This window comes from Amblyomma maculatum, chromosome 6 (assembly GCF_055883805.1).
Source record: "Amblyomma maculatum isolate TAMU_Amacu chromosome 6, ASM5588380v1, whole genome shotgun sequence".
Classification (NCBI taxonomy): Eukaryota; Metazoa; Arthropoda; class Arachnida; order Ixodida; family Ixodidae; genus Amblyomma; species Amblyomma maculatum.
This window is the reverse complement of record NC_139349.1, coordinates 46,641,495-46,655,860: the sequence shown is the minus strand read 5'-3', so window position 1 is coordinate 46,655,860 and position 14,366 is coordinate 46,641,495. Positions and strand designations below refer to the sequence as shown.

General features: G+C 47.8%; 1 protein-coding gene across 1 annotated transcript in view; it reads right to left on the bottom strand.

Moving 5' to 3' along the window:
- The window catches only part of LOC146185655 (uncharacterized), a 131,492-nt gene that overhangs the window by 1,962 nt on the left and 115,164 nt on the right, over window positions 1-14,366 (bottom strand). Inside the window, exons 39-46 of the mRNA XM_084606553.1 lie at window positions 14,151-14,225; window positions 12,409-12,480; window positions 12,195-12,266; window positions 12,058-12,129; window positions 10,935-11,490; window positions 9,294-9,609; window positions 6,870-7,028; window positions 1,861-2,087 (exon numbers count right to left, since the gene is read on the bottom strand). Coding sequence (XP_084462679.1) covers window positions 1,861-2,087; window positions 6,870-7,028; window positions 9,294-9,609; window positions 10,935-11,490; window positions 12,058-12,129; window positions 12,195-12,266; window positions 12,409-12,480; window positions 14,151-14,225 — 1,549 coding nt within the window. The remainder of the gene's footprint in view (window positions 1-1,860; window positions 2,088-6,869; window positions 7,029-9,293; window positions 9,610-10,934; window positions 11,491-12,057; window positions 12,130-12,194; window positions 12,267-12,408; window positions 12,481-14,150; window positions 14,226-14,366) is intronic.

Sequence of the window (14,366 nt, the reverse complement as noted above, 5' to 3'; positions counted from 1 at the left end):
GTTCTCCGTGGACAATGTTCACGCCCCGCAAGATAAACCTCCACTAAACTGAGTAGAGCTGTCTTAAGGCTGCCTGTATTACTCGCTGGCATGAGTTGCTTGGAGAGAAACAAAAGGCTGGAGAAAGTAAAGGAAGAAAATATTCCTTGAGCAAAATTTGAACCCTGGCCCTTTGGATTACCGAGTGAATGTCTTAACCATTGCACCCTGTCAAAGTCTAGGACGTTTAGTTTTATTTATGTATGATAACTCTGCCTTTTTGCAGATCTTGGAGAAATTGTCATTGCCGTTAAACAATTTCCCCCTAAATGCGCGAGTCTGTGGCTGGCTGTTAGGTGGTGTTACCGATGTTCTACGGTGTATCTTGGAAGATTTAATTTCTCATTGTTCGCTGTTCTGTCTCGGTATCCACACACATAGCAATCTAGTGCTCCAGTCTGTGGCACAATTACTGCTTCAACCTCACATGTGCCCTGCGTAGCAATGAGGCTGGCAACTTCAGAGTAAGCCACTTAAGATGTAAACACCCAAGGAAGCATTGGAACGAAGGACAGCTCGGTTGGTTCACATTGAGAAATACAACAAAGCAAATGGAAGAAATTGCACAAAACAGGCCCGTTTGTTTTCTGCCACAATGCATTTAAAAACGCCTGCATGTACCAGCATTTGCTGGTGAGTTGTGGTTGTGGCTTTGTGGTGCCAGCGGCAGCACCCGTTGGATTTTGTGCTTTATGGGGATCCATATTTGATACATGAAACCTTTACCATTGCAGATAGCAAATGGCGCTAATTTCAAATTACATGCTCTATCTATGGTATGCACGATCCTTTTGTTTCATTGCTCTTAAAAATTTCGGTTATGCTAGGCTCTGAGAGACGCCATAGTGGAGGACTACCTAAATTTCGACCACCTGGAGTTCTTTAACGTGCACTGAAGTACGGCTTGCGCTAAGCAAGTGCAAGCGCGCGGGCCGTTGGGCAGTGGTATACGTCTACGGATGTTGACCTATATGTTGACGTCGCCCCGCTACATCCAAATTAATTCCTGCGCAACTTATGCGCAATGACATCTGGGTTTTCGAAGCTGATGTGTCATATTTTTATCACTTCGAGCTCACCATCTACACAAACCATTAGTGAGTCTTAATTACTTAGCCGCTTAATTAGAATTATTTTCATTTGGCTGACGTCTCTGGCGACTGAAAGTTAGTTCCTCAAGATTTTGTTTTTATTTCAATCTTTCTATTTTTGGAAATTTTCAAAGTCTTCTTGAAACACAGCCGGCATTTTTGACAAATGTGTACTTGTCTGCGGTAGAAGAGCGATATTTATGGATAGGAAGCTTAGATTTACCGGTACGAAGTGACATGCAGACAAAAGAAATGATACAGAAAATCAATCTGGGGTCCTGGCATTCACCTAGCTTCAGAGGTGTAATCACGTATAAACCCTACATAGATGCACACATCGTCCGAGGTAGTTTCTAACTGTTGGGCGGCGTCCACACACGGTGATAATGGAGACTGCGCGAGGCGCTCGCTCGCGACTAGTATCTATGCGTGATCGGAGCCGAAAGGCGTCTCACAAACATCTCCCACTTCAGCAAATGTGCCTCTCAATATGCGTTTCGAAAAGTAGCCGATAAAATAGGTCAGTTTTGCTATTTTGCTCTCTCCAGAGGAGGCACAGCTAACCCCTTGTCAACAGCCTGACTCACAATCGCACATTATTTTCAAATCTTAGCATGTAGCTCTGCTCATAACATGTTGGTGCGAGCCAATTGCTCCTTAAGGGCGTTCCAACTAGCGAAGAAGCATGGCTTCGCATCTATTCTAGCGAGAATGCGAAGCGGATATCTACCCCAACACTGACGAAGACGCAGTCTATGTTGATGCCTCCGAGCGCGTAGTTCTTCGCGTGCAGCTCGCAGAGCACCTCGCAAACTCCCACGGCAATCTGCAGAAGCTGGTGGGGCGTCACACAGGGCTCGGAGCGCAGGAACTGCATGAGTGGCATATAGCCATGCGGGGCGCGGAACGTGTGCCCCGCCCGATCGTGGTCGCGCCGGGCGGCACCGTTGCTTGTGTCTGCGGTGAAGAGACAGAACAAAGGCAGAGAGTCTGTCATTAATTATTAATGCGAACAATGTTAAAGGTAACAGTTTACTGAAGCAATCATTGTCATCCTTCTTAGCCCATATGTAGTTACCAACCGCTGAGCTCTTGTTGACTCACCAGCGTTTGAACAGCGGAACAGAGGGATTTTAAGTTCGAAGTGTCTAAAGGTACGTCCGACGTACCCTTTCGATTCTCGTAAAGATACGGCGGACGTCGATATACAGGCTCATGGCTATATGCACGTCGAACGCGTATGTTCGCATTCCGTTTGCTACGCTATGATATCAGTTAGCCGCGACTCCCGATGAGGTGCTACGAAGAGTTGATCCATTCTAACATAGATCAGCCTTTTAAGTTACATGGAGGGTAAACTGAACGCCGCCATTTTGAAACCTCTGTAGCGCCGTCCTTAGGCGCTGCAGCGAAACGACAGTTCTGGACTGCCAAACGATCTCGGCGGCCATGTACAGCACTTGCGTTTTAAGGCTTTTGAAGTTTTTCGCCACTGTCTGCTCCAGAATAGAATAAAGTGAATTTCAGCCTCATGGCAATATTGTTCTGCACACCTCGCGATGGCAGGGGCAAGCACAGCGTCCAGAAGTGGAGAGGATCGTGAGTATAAGCGCGTGGTGCCCTTGTATGCAAAAATACTGCAGTGGTGACTTTACCAATTTAATTTGTACGCCCAATAATATATCACGTACTAGCAAGGACCTTGCAGTACACAATATTTTTTACCGTCGCGTGGAGTCTGCATGCAGAAATCTGTCGCAGTCCGCATCTCACAAACAGGCGGCATGCCGCAAGTGCGAGCAAACAAGTCACATTCGCTCCGTTTCCCTGATGTATCGGTAGTTGGCTGACTTTGCAGTAGTTCAGCCGGCAACAGAGACAACGTTTATATAAACGATGCACAGATACATACGGCGAACGCCAAATAAACCACGCTTTTCACCCTCCACGCTGTTGTGTGTGGCTAACCAGCCAATACATGGTGTCAGAAGTGACAAAAGACGCCACTGACATGGAAGCACTGAAAGCCCCGGGGCCGCTTCAGTTCTCCGGAAACGTTGCCGAGAACTGGAGACGTTTCAAACAACGCATGGAAATCTTCATGACGGCGACAGAGCCGACGGTGGCCATAAGCGACGCGGCATTGCAGTTTTTTTTTTTTTTTTTTTTTGTACGCAAACTTGCCATAAGGCATATTATATAAACTCATGTAAATGGTTTTCCGTGAGGAACCGGAGCAGGCTCCCGCTCTTAGCGTTGTCGGTGAGCCATTTAGAAAAGTCCTCTTCCCTTGTCTTCGCGCAGAATCTGTGTCCTTGATTCCCTTGTCCCTGCACAAGTCCACAGCAGGTGGCGAACATCCACTTCTGCAGCTGGTGTGGAACACTTTGGGCATGTGGTTGGTCCGATGTCAGCTTGCGATTCCCATCGGCATTTTACCGACGGGGTAAGGGCCGCCCCAGCTCTTATCCTTCTAAGGGAAACCTCCAAGTTACGAGGGAGTGGGAATGTACACGGGGGAATGAGGGCACGTGTACTTTTCCTTAAAGAGGATGCTAAAATGGAAACAGCGGAGCGGGCATCGAAAGGGAGCCTGGTGGGGGGCTCATTAGTGTGTGGAACTTCGTGTGTGAGGTGGTCAACTTTTCTCTGCTCAGCGTTCTCAGCATTTTCTTGTGTCCAATGTATCTGGATGCTTATCTTTGTTTTTTTTTTATTGAGTGCGTGGATTTCCTGGGTAACACATAGCGTCTTCGTCACTTTCTTCAGTTGTTTTATGGCGGCTAAGGAGTCTGTATAGATGTGGGCTTCTGTTATCGAATCTATTTTATTTATGGCCTCCATAGCATCGCGGATTGCATAGAGTTCCATCACAAGCGGGTCCGGGTATTCTAAAAGATATTCTTTATGTACCTTTAGTTCGCTGTGTGTTGGACTAGTAGTTGCTGTTCTACCGCCATTTTCTATAATTGATGCGTCCGTATATGCAATTAAGGTACCTGGAAGTGCATCAACCAGAGGTCGAGATGCCAGCTTTTCTTTGCGACGAAGCCGAGTGGTCTTGTTTGTCGTGATAGTAGTGAATTCCCACGGAGGGGGGTCAGCCATTGGTGGTGTTCGAACTGCCACCGTGGCTGGTGCACGGTGAGCCTATCTTCGAAATGGTGCTGAGCAAGTTCCACGACTACTGTCCGCTGAATAAAAATGAAACTTACTAGCGTTTCGTCTTTCGCTTGCGAGAACAGGCTGAGCAGTTTTACCGGAATCTGCTGCTGAAAGCCCGAACAAGCGAATTCGGCAGTCTGGCTAATTCCATGATTCGAGACCAAATTGTATAAGGGACCACAAATAAGAAACTCCGACAAGGGCTGCTGCGCGAACAGGACTTAAGCCTCGAGAAAGCGATTGACCAAGCAGACAAACAAGAGCAAGCAGTTCACTACGTGAACCAAGGCTCCAGGAAACGGGGTACGCAGCCACCAGCGTTGACCAGACAACGCTGCGACAATTGTACGTACACAAGGGACCAGCTTGGCCTGGAGCAGGTAAAGAGTGCTGAAAATGCAAGAAAAAAAAAAAGGTAATTTTGTTGAGTGCTGCACATGACCAACCATCCACGAAGTTCTCGAGGAGCAGGCAAATGAGAACGGATTTGAGATTCTGGAGGTAAGCAGCCACAACGCGGGAGCCAAGGCTGAGTGGCTCGCACCAGCGAAGGCGGGAGATATCGACGTTGAGTTAAAGATTGATACTGGGTCCAAGCGAACCTTTGTCATTGTCATGTGAAACGAGTGAGGCAAAAAGCGCCGCTTCGGAAGAGCTCGACAATTTTGCGCCGCTACAATGGACGAGTAATTGCGCATGTTGGTAAAACGCAGTTGTCAGTGGCCTGCAATGAAATGGAGCAGGTTGTCGAGTTCTTCATCGTCAAGAAACCCCGTACTCCCATCCTGGGTTTCATGCCTGGGAGCTCTTTGGATTTGTCAATCGCATTTATACAGACACCTGCAACAATGTAGTGCTGGAGTATCCGGAAATATTCCGCGGTCTGGGATGCGTTAGACAAACGTATCATATGGTCCTCAAGAATGGAGCCACCCCTGCAGTACAAATAGCTTTCTGTCCTTAGTGCTTAGAAAATGCTTTTAAAAATCTGTGGATGCCGAATCTTGGCTTTCTTTTTTATTTTTTTCTTCCTGCCTACATTCCGCAGTGAACAAAAAGCTTTTCTCAGAACACCCCTGAGGCGCTAGAATTTTCGCGCTGCGACAAGCGGCTGGCGCGGCAATATCGTCGGTTACTGCGCGAACTACGCTGCGAACTACGCTGACGACAGCTTTAATAATGTGCTGAACCATTCCATATATCTTCAGTACTAGTCTGACAATTGCCGAAATGGGCCCTGCAGCGCGCAAATAATATGGGTACGCAAAACTCGAGGAGCACTAAATTTCAGAGCAGCGTCGCGCGTTCACGGCGCGAGCGGCGGCTGGAGGGGAGGTAAAAGTTGGGAACTTTTTCGAAGGCAGCCTCACAACTCGAAGAAAGGGCACTTCATGAAATAGAATATTTAGGGCTGCCGCTGCACCAGCTGCTGTTCAGTTTGAGAGGGTAAATCGTCTTGCTGCATAAAGCAGATCATATATGTCCGTAGGTCGTACAATGTTGTGCGGTTTGTCTGCACACTAGTTTCTATAGCTACGCTCTTGCATGCATCTTTGTTCCACGGCAGAGCAAAACATAGACAGTTCTGCTATGGCGACTTCTCTAAGCAGAAGGTTGCGACGATCTCTATCGGGCATGCATTCTGCTCTACCAACTCAGCGACGACATCCTTCTCTTAGAGGATGTCTTCGTTGCAAGTAAAATAACGGTGGACGCATCCTCTAGATGATACAATGACGGCGGAATTCAGTGGAAGCTAATGTAACTTCTGGCATTCTCTTCCTTGCGTACATCTCTTCATTTTTCTAATCAGTGTGTAACGACAATAAAGAAAGGTGCACAAAACCATAACGTTCGTCTTTCTGCGCATTTTATTTATGTCTGCACGGTGCTCGATCAGGAGATTCCTTGCGACTAATAAACCCCGCCAAGGAGTGTGTCCTAGCCTCATTAATTCCTATGATATCCCATGTAATTCCCGCCAGTTTCACGAACCGCCCAGCTATGCGCGCGTCAATATATAGACAGGGTTCTAGTGTTAAATGTTAACACGTCCAGTTTCTCATGGCGGCCTATCCGGAGCCATATATTCTTAGCACCCTCCAAAGGTCTGACCGCTGCCACGGTCAGTTTCTCCGCAGCAGCTGGAGACTAAGAACTAGAGGTTTAGCGGTGCATTCATCTTGGTGGCTAGTTCTTACACCAGAGTAACCAAATCCTGTTCTCGTGAGGGAGTGGGATTTTGGAGGTGGTCACCGAGGTAAGACCGCAGCATGGTCGCGTGATTTCGTGGACATGCAGGATTTTTTTATTCTGATAGAATATCTCAGAACTCGGATTCGAACCACTGTCGTCTTGAACGCGAGGCGGACCGCTGCTTCTACCACATGATAGTAAAAAAGTTTGGAGGAGCTAACCACTCGGCTCGATCATTTCGAGTGGTAGAGTGAGAGTGAGAAGGGCTGGCACACAGTGGAAACACTCAAAATGCTTCGTCCTACTCATTGAACACATTTCGCGGTTTTCGAAGAAGCAGCTTTCAGCCTCAGCAAACGAAGTTCTGATCCGACTCACGTGAGAGCGCTTTGCTGAAGGAGAGTGAGTGCTTCTTTCTCGCCAGGCCGATGCGCAGCAGGAACAGCCGGAACCGCAGCGAGGCGATGGTGTAGATGAGCGGATTGGCCGCCGAGTTGGCGGGAAGCACGAATACGGCCGTCCATGCGTACGCCTCGCCTACGTCGAACACAGGCGGTGATTGGAGAGGCACCGTCGGCGTACATTAGCAGCAAGATGAAGTGAAGAAACTTCCTTTAGTTCAGTCATCGCTGAATTTTACTCTCTCCGATAAAGTCATGCGGTGATGCTGCGCCGTCCAAACAGGTTTCGACAAAATTGTTAAGTCAACAATTACGGAAAAAAACTGACTCGGTATTGTCTCAGTGAGAGCAGGATATGAGCATGGTAATAAAGTCAAAGGGCTGACTCTCGTGTCGTCTGCGCTGCGCTGCAGACGACACGCTTTGCATGCGCGAGCTTTGTCAACAATATTTAGCCTAAGGAGTCCCCTTGTAAGCCCTGTAACGGGGCTCCTGGAACCACTCCTGCAATATTTAAGCTTGATAAGAATCAGGACGAGCTTTGTTGCCACTTGCGAGACACTGAACGCTTATGAGGCGCAACGAGCCCCGTTGAAGGGCTTAGAAGGAAGCCCCTTGGGCTGTGTATTTTTGACAAAAGCTGTGTACCATCATGGTAAAGCGGCAAGAATGGGGTGAAGTCGGGTTAGCAGTTTGACCTTTTCGTTTCAAACGGCAACAATCACAGTATACACTTGATGCCCCATTTCTAATAAACGTACTCTGCCCGCCTCCCATGCGATTTCTGGAACTTCTCAAACATGGTGAAATGTTTGAGAAAGAGCAGGCCACAGAGGGCTAACAATTTGACTTTTGTACAGGAAGCCGAATCGTGCAGTTGAAATAGAAACAAAAATAATTGGGGGGACATTTAAGCCCTGCATATGACGGGTCAGCGTTAATGGCTCCCGTCTACAGCCCCTCATGAAGGATCATCATTCGCGAAACATTGTGCGCCTCTATTGCGTCACCTATCAGCATACAGTCGTAAGACACCGCATGAAAGTTTATTTAGGTTAGCCGTCACGTTTTTCTCCGTTGTGGCACCAAGATCAGCATCGGCGTGCCGACAACGAGAGCTATAAAGACTTTTTAAGGCAAGCAATTGCCAAGCCATTCCGCGTCAGCCACTTGCGGAATCTATACCGCTGCGTCTCGGCTCGCCGTGTCACAGAAGCAGAGTTCTCGTTTTCTCGGGATCGGAATTTTGCGAGCCGCAGCCACAGCATATAACAAAAATTGGAGGAGAGCAGTTGGCGCGCAAGTGGTCTTGCCCTGGTGCGTACGCTCTGCCCAGCTCGACAAGCGGCGCAGCGTTTACACTTTCCTCGCACTTACGCATGGACGTGGTATTGTCAGCTATTGGCGATTTTTACGAGCTACCGATGGTGCCGCAGTCGAGCCAAAAGGTGGCGGCCGTAAGAAGGGCTTCGTCTATGACAAGCCTGGGTGCATTGCACGACTGAATCGCATTTGACGTTGAGCGCCAGAGCGTAGTAATGGCATGCAATGCGAAATCATTGCACGCCGGTGAAAGCTAATATGTTTGGAGATAATTTTGCTTTCAGCAGTCGTGTGCTTGGACTTGACTTAAAACCAATCGTAGTAAAGCGAATAGCCGATGACATACTTGAAATCTTCAGCCTGTGCGTGCGAACATCCCGCCCGCCGTTCAAGCGGAACCGCACACTATCGTTTCGCGGCCTCCAGGGCGCTTATATATGTATAGATATGTAGATAGCCAGCACTGAGTCTTGAACGGCGGAAAACTCTGCATGCTTTGGGTTTAACCCTGGATAATGACGAGCAAGACTTTGTGCACTGCTTATATGTGGCATGCATGACTTTAGTCGAGCAAGCAACATCTTTCTATGTACTATATTTTTCAGAAGTTTATACCCAGGGGTTTGCTTCTGAGGCACACCATGTGGCCCGTAATGCATTCCCAGTCTTGCAAATCTCCCGAAGAAGGAAATTTGTTTTGTCTATGCCTTTTGAATTTCGATCGCCCCTCCACCATAACCCTGCAATCGTTATTATCCAGTCATAGTGCCGATGGCGTAAAATCGCCAATATTTTCATGGAAAAAGTATGACGACAACGCCTGAATGCGTCAATAAACACTCGCAGAAGAACCACTACATCGTTGCGCCCGCTATCGATCCTGAGACTAGTCTGCGGTGCCGCCGCTTTGCGGTGCATATTTTGTGAAAACTGCCAATAGATGATCTATAGTAATTTTGGCTACATGCGTTTAAATGGGGCTATTAATGGGTTCGTTGAGCACAGCTCTCACAGTTCAATATTTTCTGCAAAAGCCGAGTACTAAACCCGGTTATTAATGTAGCATGACATGCGTTACCAGGTATCCGGACGCCGGACATAGCCATGAGTCCCATGACGATCATGGGGAACCAGCAGAGCGAGTTGGTAAAGATGATTAGCGCCATCTGGCGGCCGACCAGGCTGTCCGCCTGGGGCGGTCGTGCAGAGTGGCGTTTGACGGCCGTCTTGGAGCGCCGTATGCTGAGGTACATGTAGGCGTAGGCGGCCACGATGCTCGCGAAGGCGAAGAAGTTGACGCAGAAGAACACAGCCACCGAGTATTCCCAGCCGGACGGTTTCTGGTTCGTGATGTGCAGCGCCAGGCACACGCCAGAGCGCGCGTAGAACTCGCCCTGGGACATAAATGAGAAGGCGAAAAGCATACATGCGATTTCAATGTCGGCCGAGCCAATACAAACCAAGACGTTATACATGCACAAGAAAAAAAAAAATCGAGACACTTACGACGACCTGAGCGCATGAAGGCGAAAGTTCGCTCGCGCAGTGACGTACCGATTCCAAAACGCATGCTGAGCTAGGCCACGTGGTACAGTGAGGTGATTAGGGCATAGAGTTGAAATCGCGTTATCGCTTAACTAGACTAGCAGACGCATGCCAATCAGGCAGCGGAATGGAATGGCACAACCCACAACGCTGCTCGAAGAACTGTTTCGTGACAATTTTAGACAAATTTGGCGCCGCATGGAGGTCCGTTAGTGAAGCCTCATAGAGCACGTGGCGCGCCAGAGGCGATAAGGAGGTACAGCCCTGGTGGCCCTGGCACATGAGTGTTCTTATGTTACAAGCGCAAAATGAGTCTCAAAGTTCCCTTTGAACATTATGTTATGGTTTTGGTGTCTATCAATGTCCAAATCATCGCCACGTTTGCTCGACAACGGATGACGTCACAGTTGCTATAACGGCTGTGACGCAAACGAGGGACACGAACCAGCAGCCTTCTCTGAGACTCAACCCCTGACCTCAAGCGCCGTCATGTGATGCATAGTTATACATTGCTCGCCTTAGGTGCATGTGGGTGGTTTGATCGTGGTCGGGCTTGAAGGTCGAGCATGCAGAGCTAGGCGAAACTCGATATTGCTCCTGAAGTAGTAGAGCCTTTGCATTAAAAGACAATCGGATATTTGTGGAACCCGCAGCATGCATGAGAGTATTATTTGATTAAGTCAGTGGTATATGATGGGGCTTCTAACGCTGGCGCGATGAAACACGATCGCCGAGCAGCCGACTTAGAAAGACGACATTTCGGTTTGCAGCCCAGGGGCGTTGCTGCAGAAACTAGCAAGGTACCTTCACTTGTAGCCGAAACGTCTTGTTAATTCAGCTGGTTGGTGTCAGTGTTTTTCCCCGGACAGTAATGGGTGTGGTGTATTGTTGCGACGAAATTTACCAGCATTTGTTACCCTTATGCAAATAAATATGCATCGCACTGTACTATACTACAAACAGCAAGGGATGACGTTTTTTGATAACATTATGGCATGAAGCTCGCTATGAGCTTCCCTGACCATGCCAATCACCAGGAGCAGACCTTAGCCTTATTGGTTATCGCAAGAAATGCTGTCCTATTCGATTTATTGGTCCTCATCAGTCCTACCCACTGTTCCGCCAAAAGCTTCCTCGCGGTCCTTACAGAAACGAAGAGAAATGGAACGCGCACCTGGAAGTAGGGCTGTATGACGAGCGGCAGAGCCGCAATGGCGACGGCCGTGGCCCAGGCAGCCGCGATGAGCTGGTAGGTGCGCCTCAGGCCGAACCGCACCATTGAGAAGGGGAAGGAAATGCAGATGAGCCGGTCGGCTGTGATGAGAACGAGGGTGAAGATGGAACTTTCACTGGACAGTGTCGAGAGGAAGCCGCACAACTTGCAGAGGGCGCTGGCCCGCCATACGTCCGAGTTCTGGATGTATCGGCCGCGGTAGTAGATGTCCACGCTGGCGATGACGATGAGGTAGACGCCCATGAGCAAGTCGGCGCAGCCCAGCGACAAGATCAGCGTCGAGCTGACCGGATTCGAGTTCTTGGTCTTGAGGCGCCACGCGATGACGAACAGGTTTCCCAGTAGGGCCACCACGCCCAGCACCCACAGGAAGGAGCGCTGCACGGGGCTGCTCATGAGGTCCTCGCACGACGAGATCTCGTCTGCCGGCGGCAGACAGTAGTCAAAGGACACTTGCGGCGACGCCAGGCAGCAGAATTTGAACGAGTCGCTGAACCTGCGGCGGTAGCCGAGGTGCGACAGCGGTTAAGGTTCACATTTGACAGCTTTCAAAGCATATGCCAATACTTTGTCAAATCTTGAAAGACTAACAGGCGTCTATGAAGTAGGTTTCCTCTGCGCTTTCTCTTGCGCAGGGGAAACCTACTTCACAGACGCCTGTTAGTCTTGCAAGTACAGCTTTGGCAAAGTATTCGGACCATGAGAGGAAGAGTTGTGTCTGTCTTATGAGAACCACACGCCCTTGACAGGTGTAAATGAAAGTCGTAATCTTACAGACGGAGGAGGCGGGTTATAAAAGGTTAAGTAACGCAGAAATCTGGGCGAGTTGGTGAACGTTCATGATGTAAAAAATAGCGCGAAGAGCGCAAGGATGGAGAACACAAGGCGTCGCCCTTTCCGCCCTTGTGTTCTTCGCGCTATTTTTTACACAATGGACAAAGGTTAGGTTAGGTCATTCAAAGTGTTAAAATCGAATTTATTGCAAGGTTCTAAAAGCACCTGTTTCTTTCTTGGTGCCACACTTCGTACATCGGTGAGAAGGGAAAACGTAACTTCCACTCACAGAGACTCCAAGGAATTCAGACCGTGAAACATCTCGTGGGAGAAGTGATGGATGTCGTTGCCTTGTATGTCTCTGGAAAGAGCGAGGACAGATGGCTGACTGCGGTTTCGAAGCCCCGATACACTTTGAAGACTTACAGGCTAGTCACGCTTTTCAGTCCCTGAAAAGCGCCGTCTTCCACGTACTGCAGCTTGTTGTTCCGGAGATTTCTGAAAGACAAAGCACGTTCAGTTTGCGCACGTGGCACTGAACAAGTGCGGCATGATATGCATCTGCGTTCTGGTCGCACTAAACGCACTGTAAAGCGAAAGTGGACACACTGTCAAGCCGACAAATTCAGCGCAGACTTACAGCGTCGTCACTTGGTCGAGACCGACGAAGGTGTTTTTCTTCAGCCCCGAAAGAGCCATGCCGCTTAGGTTTCTGGTACAAAGCAAAGGGTAAAAAGAAAGAAAGCACAGTGTTGACATACATGGTGACATCGTGGGGGTATTAAACACTGAATACCTCACGCTAGGCGTTTCTTTACGTGACGTTTTAAGCTTTATACAGGCTAGGGCTAAGTTTATTTTTGCATTTGTATTCGCTTCCAATATATGTCTTACGTATATTACGAGCAAATAATGATGTCCTGTTGCATTTGTATTTTACTTTTGCAGTTAATATTCCGAGATCCCAGTGTGGTCTACAGTCTGTGAGTCCGTATTCAGCGCAACGTGTAGGCCTATAGCCTATAGTAACACATGTGGTCTGCAAACTAATTTCACTGGCTAATTAGCAGATTTTGAGAACTAAAAACAAAATATCAGAGCAATGATGTGTTTACCCCATATGTATTGTTTTTTTTTCTTCTTCAGACTATACTGAACATTCTTTCTTATCCGCCGCTGGCAGCAGTCTTAAGCACACAAGGCAAGCTTAAGCAAAAACATCACAAGGGTGAACTATATTTGGCAATAGGCCAATCGGGTTGATTCGAGCTCAGGAGCATTTCATCTCTAGAATTAAGTCGCGATTTGCTGGCGCAGTTACGGGGACACCTATTCTTCTGTAAATATTTTGTTTTTTTTTCTTGTCTGTTTAAAACATCAATGATAAATTAGTCTATACCTACGTTCTGCAAAAAAAAAAAAAAACAACAACAAAAAAACAGAAACAAACAAAAAACATGATGGTTATGAGTGTGTCGGCGGATATTCGAGCGTCTATACGACTACAAAGAATAATTTACAATATTGTTTTGCTTTTTTTTTTTTTGCTCTCGCAAGATCAGAAAGCTGGCGGAGAATCTTTACTTGCCCACGGCTGCTGTGATATTTTGAAATGAAACCCTGCTTAGACGCGTTGGTTAGGCGTGTTATTCCTATTCCTCCGCTCACGCCCTAACTTCCCAAGCACATAAGCCACTCGTCGCCTCTCCCTTCTCCCATCCCTTATAACTTATTCCTCTCTCTTAAATAAGAAAGGGAAGATTTTCGACTCTGCACTCATTCAGTTGCCAACCCTATCAGGTATGCTGCGGACACCGAAGACGACGACAGCGAAGGCCGCCTCCTATTACGAGGTCTTACGTACGTGTTCTTCGGTTGCTGTTGCAAGACAACGAGTTAAGAACCATCATCTGGGCTCGTTGGACTGTTTCATATTGACTGTGCGCTGCAAAACACTCAAAGGCAAGACACGAGGAACACGTACAGGCGCCACTCAAGGTCGCTTTTTGTGTCTCCTAGATTCTGGCGTGTTTCATTCAGCGCAATCATTGTAATGGGAGCAGGCCGTATAGTTTTTTACTTTGCTTCATAGCTTCTTGAACAAAACGTATAGAGCGGTCACGGGCCCGTAAAATTTTATGCCTATAAGATAAAGCCTTGAATACTGAAGCGATGTGCGGAGTTCTTTGACGTAATGCTGCGAAAATAATTCCTACGTCCCGAGGTCGTCAAATACACTTGTATTCATGAGAACGATGAACAGACAGTACTTAAAAACGAGATCTCGTTTTTAAGTACTGTCTGTCACAACAACCATAACATCGTCGCTCTTCACACTTTACAAAATGAGCTCACATATTTCACGAAAGTTGGGTTACTTACAAAAATGTCAGTTTGTTCAAGCCGACGAAAGCTCCAGCTTTCACCTCCGATAGAATTGGGTTGTTCTCCAAATGCCTGCATGTAAAAACCGATTGTTGAACAGCCGATTGAAATACGCGAAGGTGACTCATGAAAATGCTCCGGTTGTATTTGAGAGAAAACGTAATCGAAAAAGAAAGTGGTAACAGACGGACAAAGGCAGAAAGAAGTAAGAAA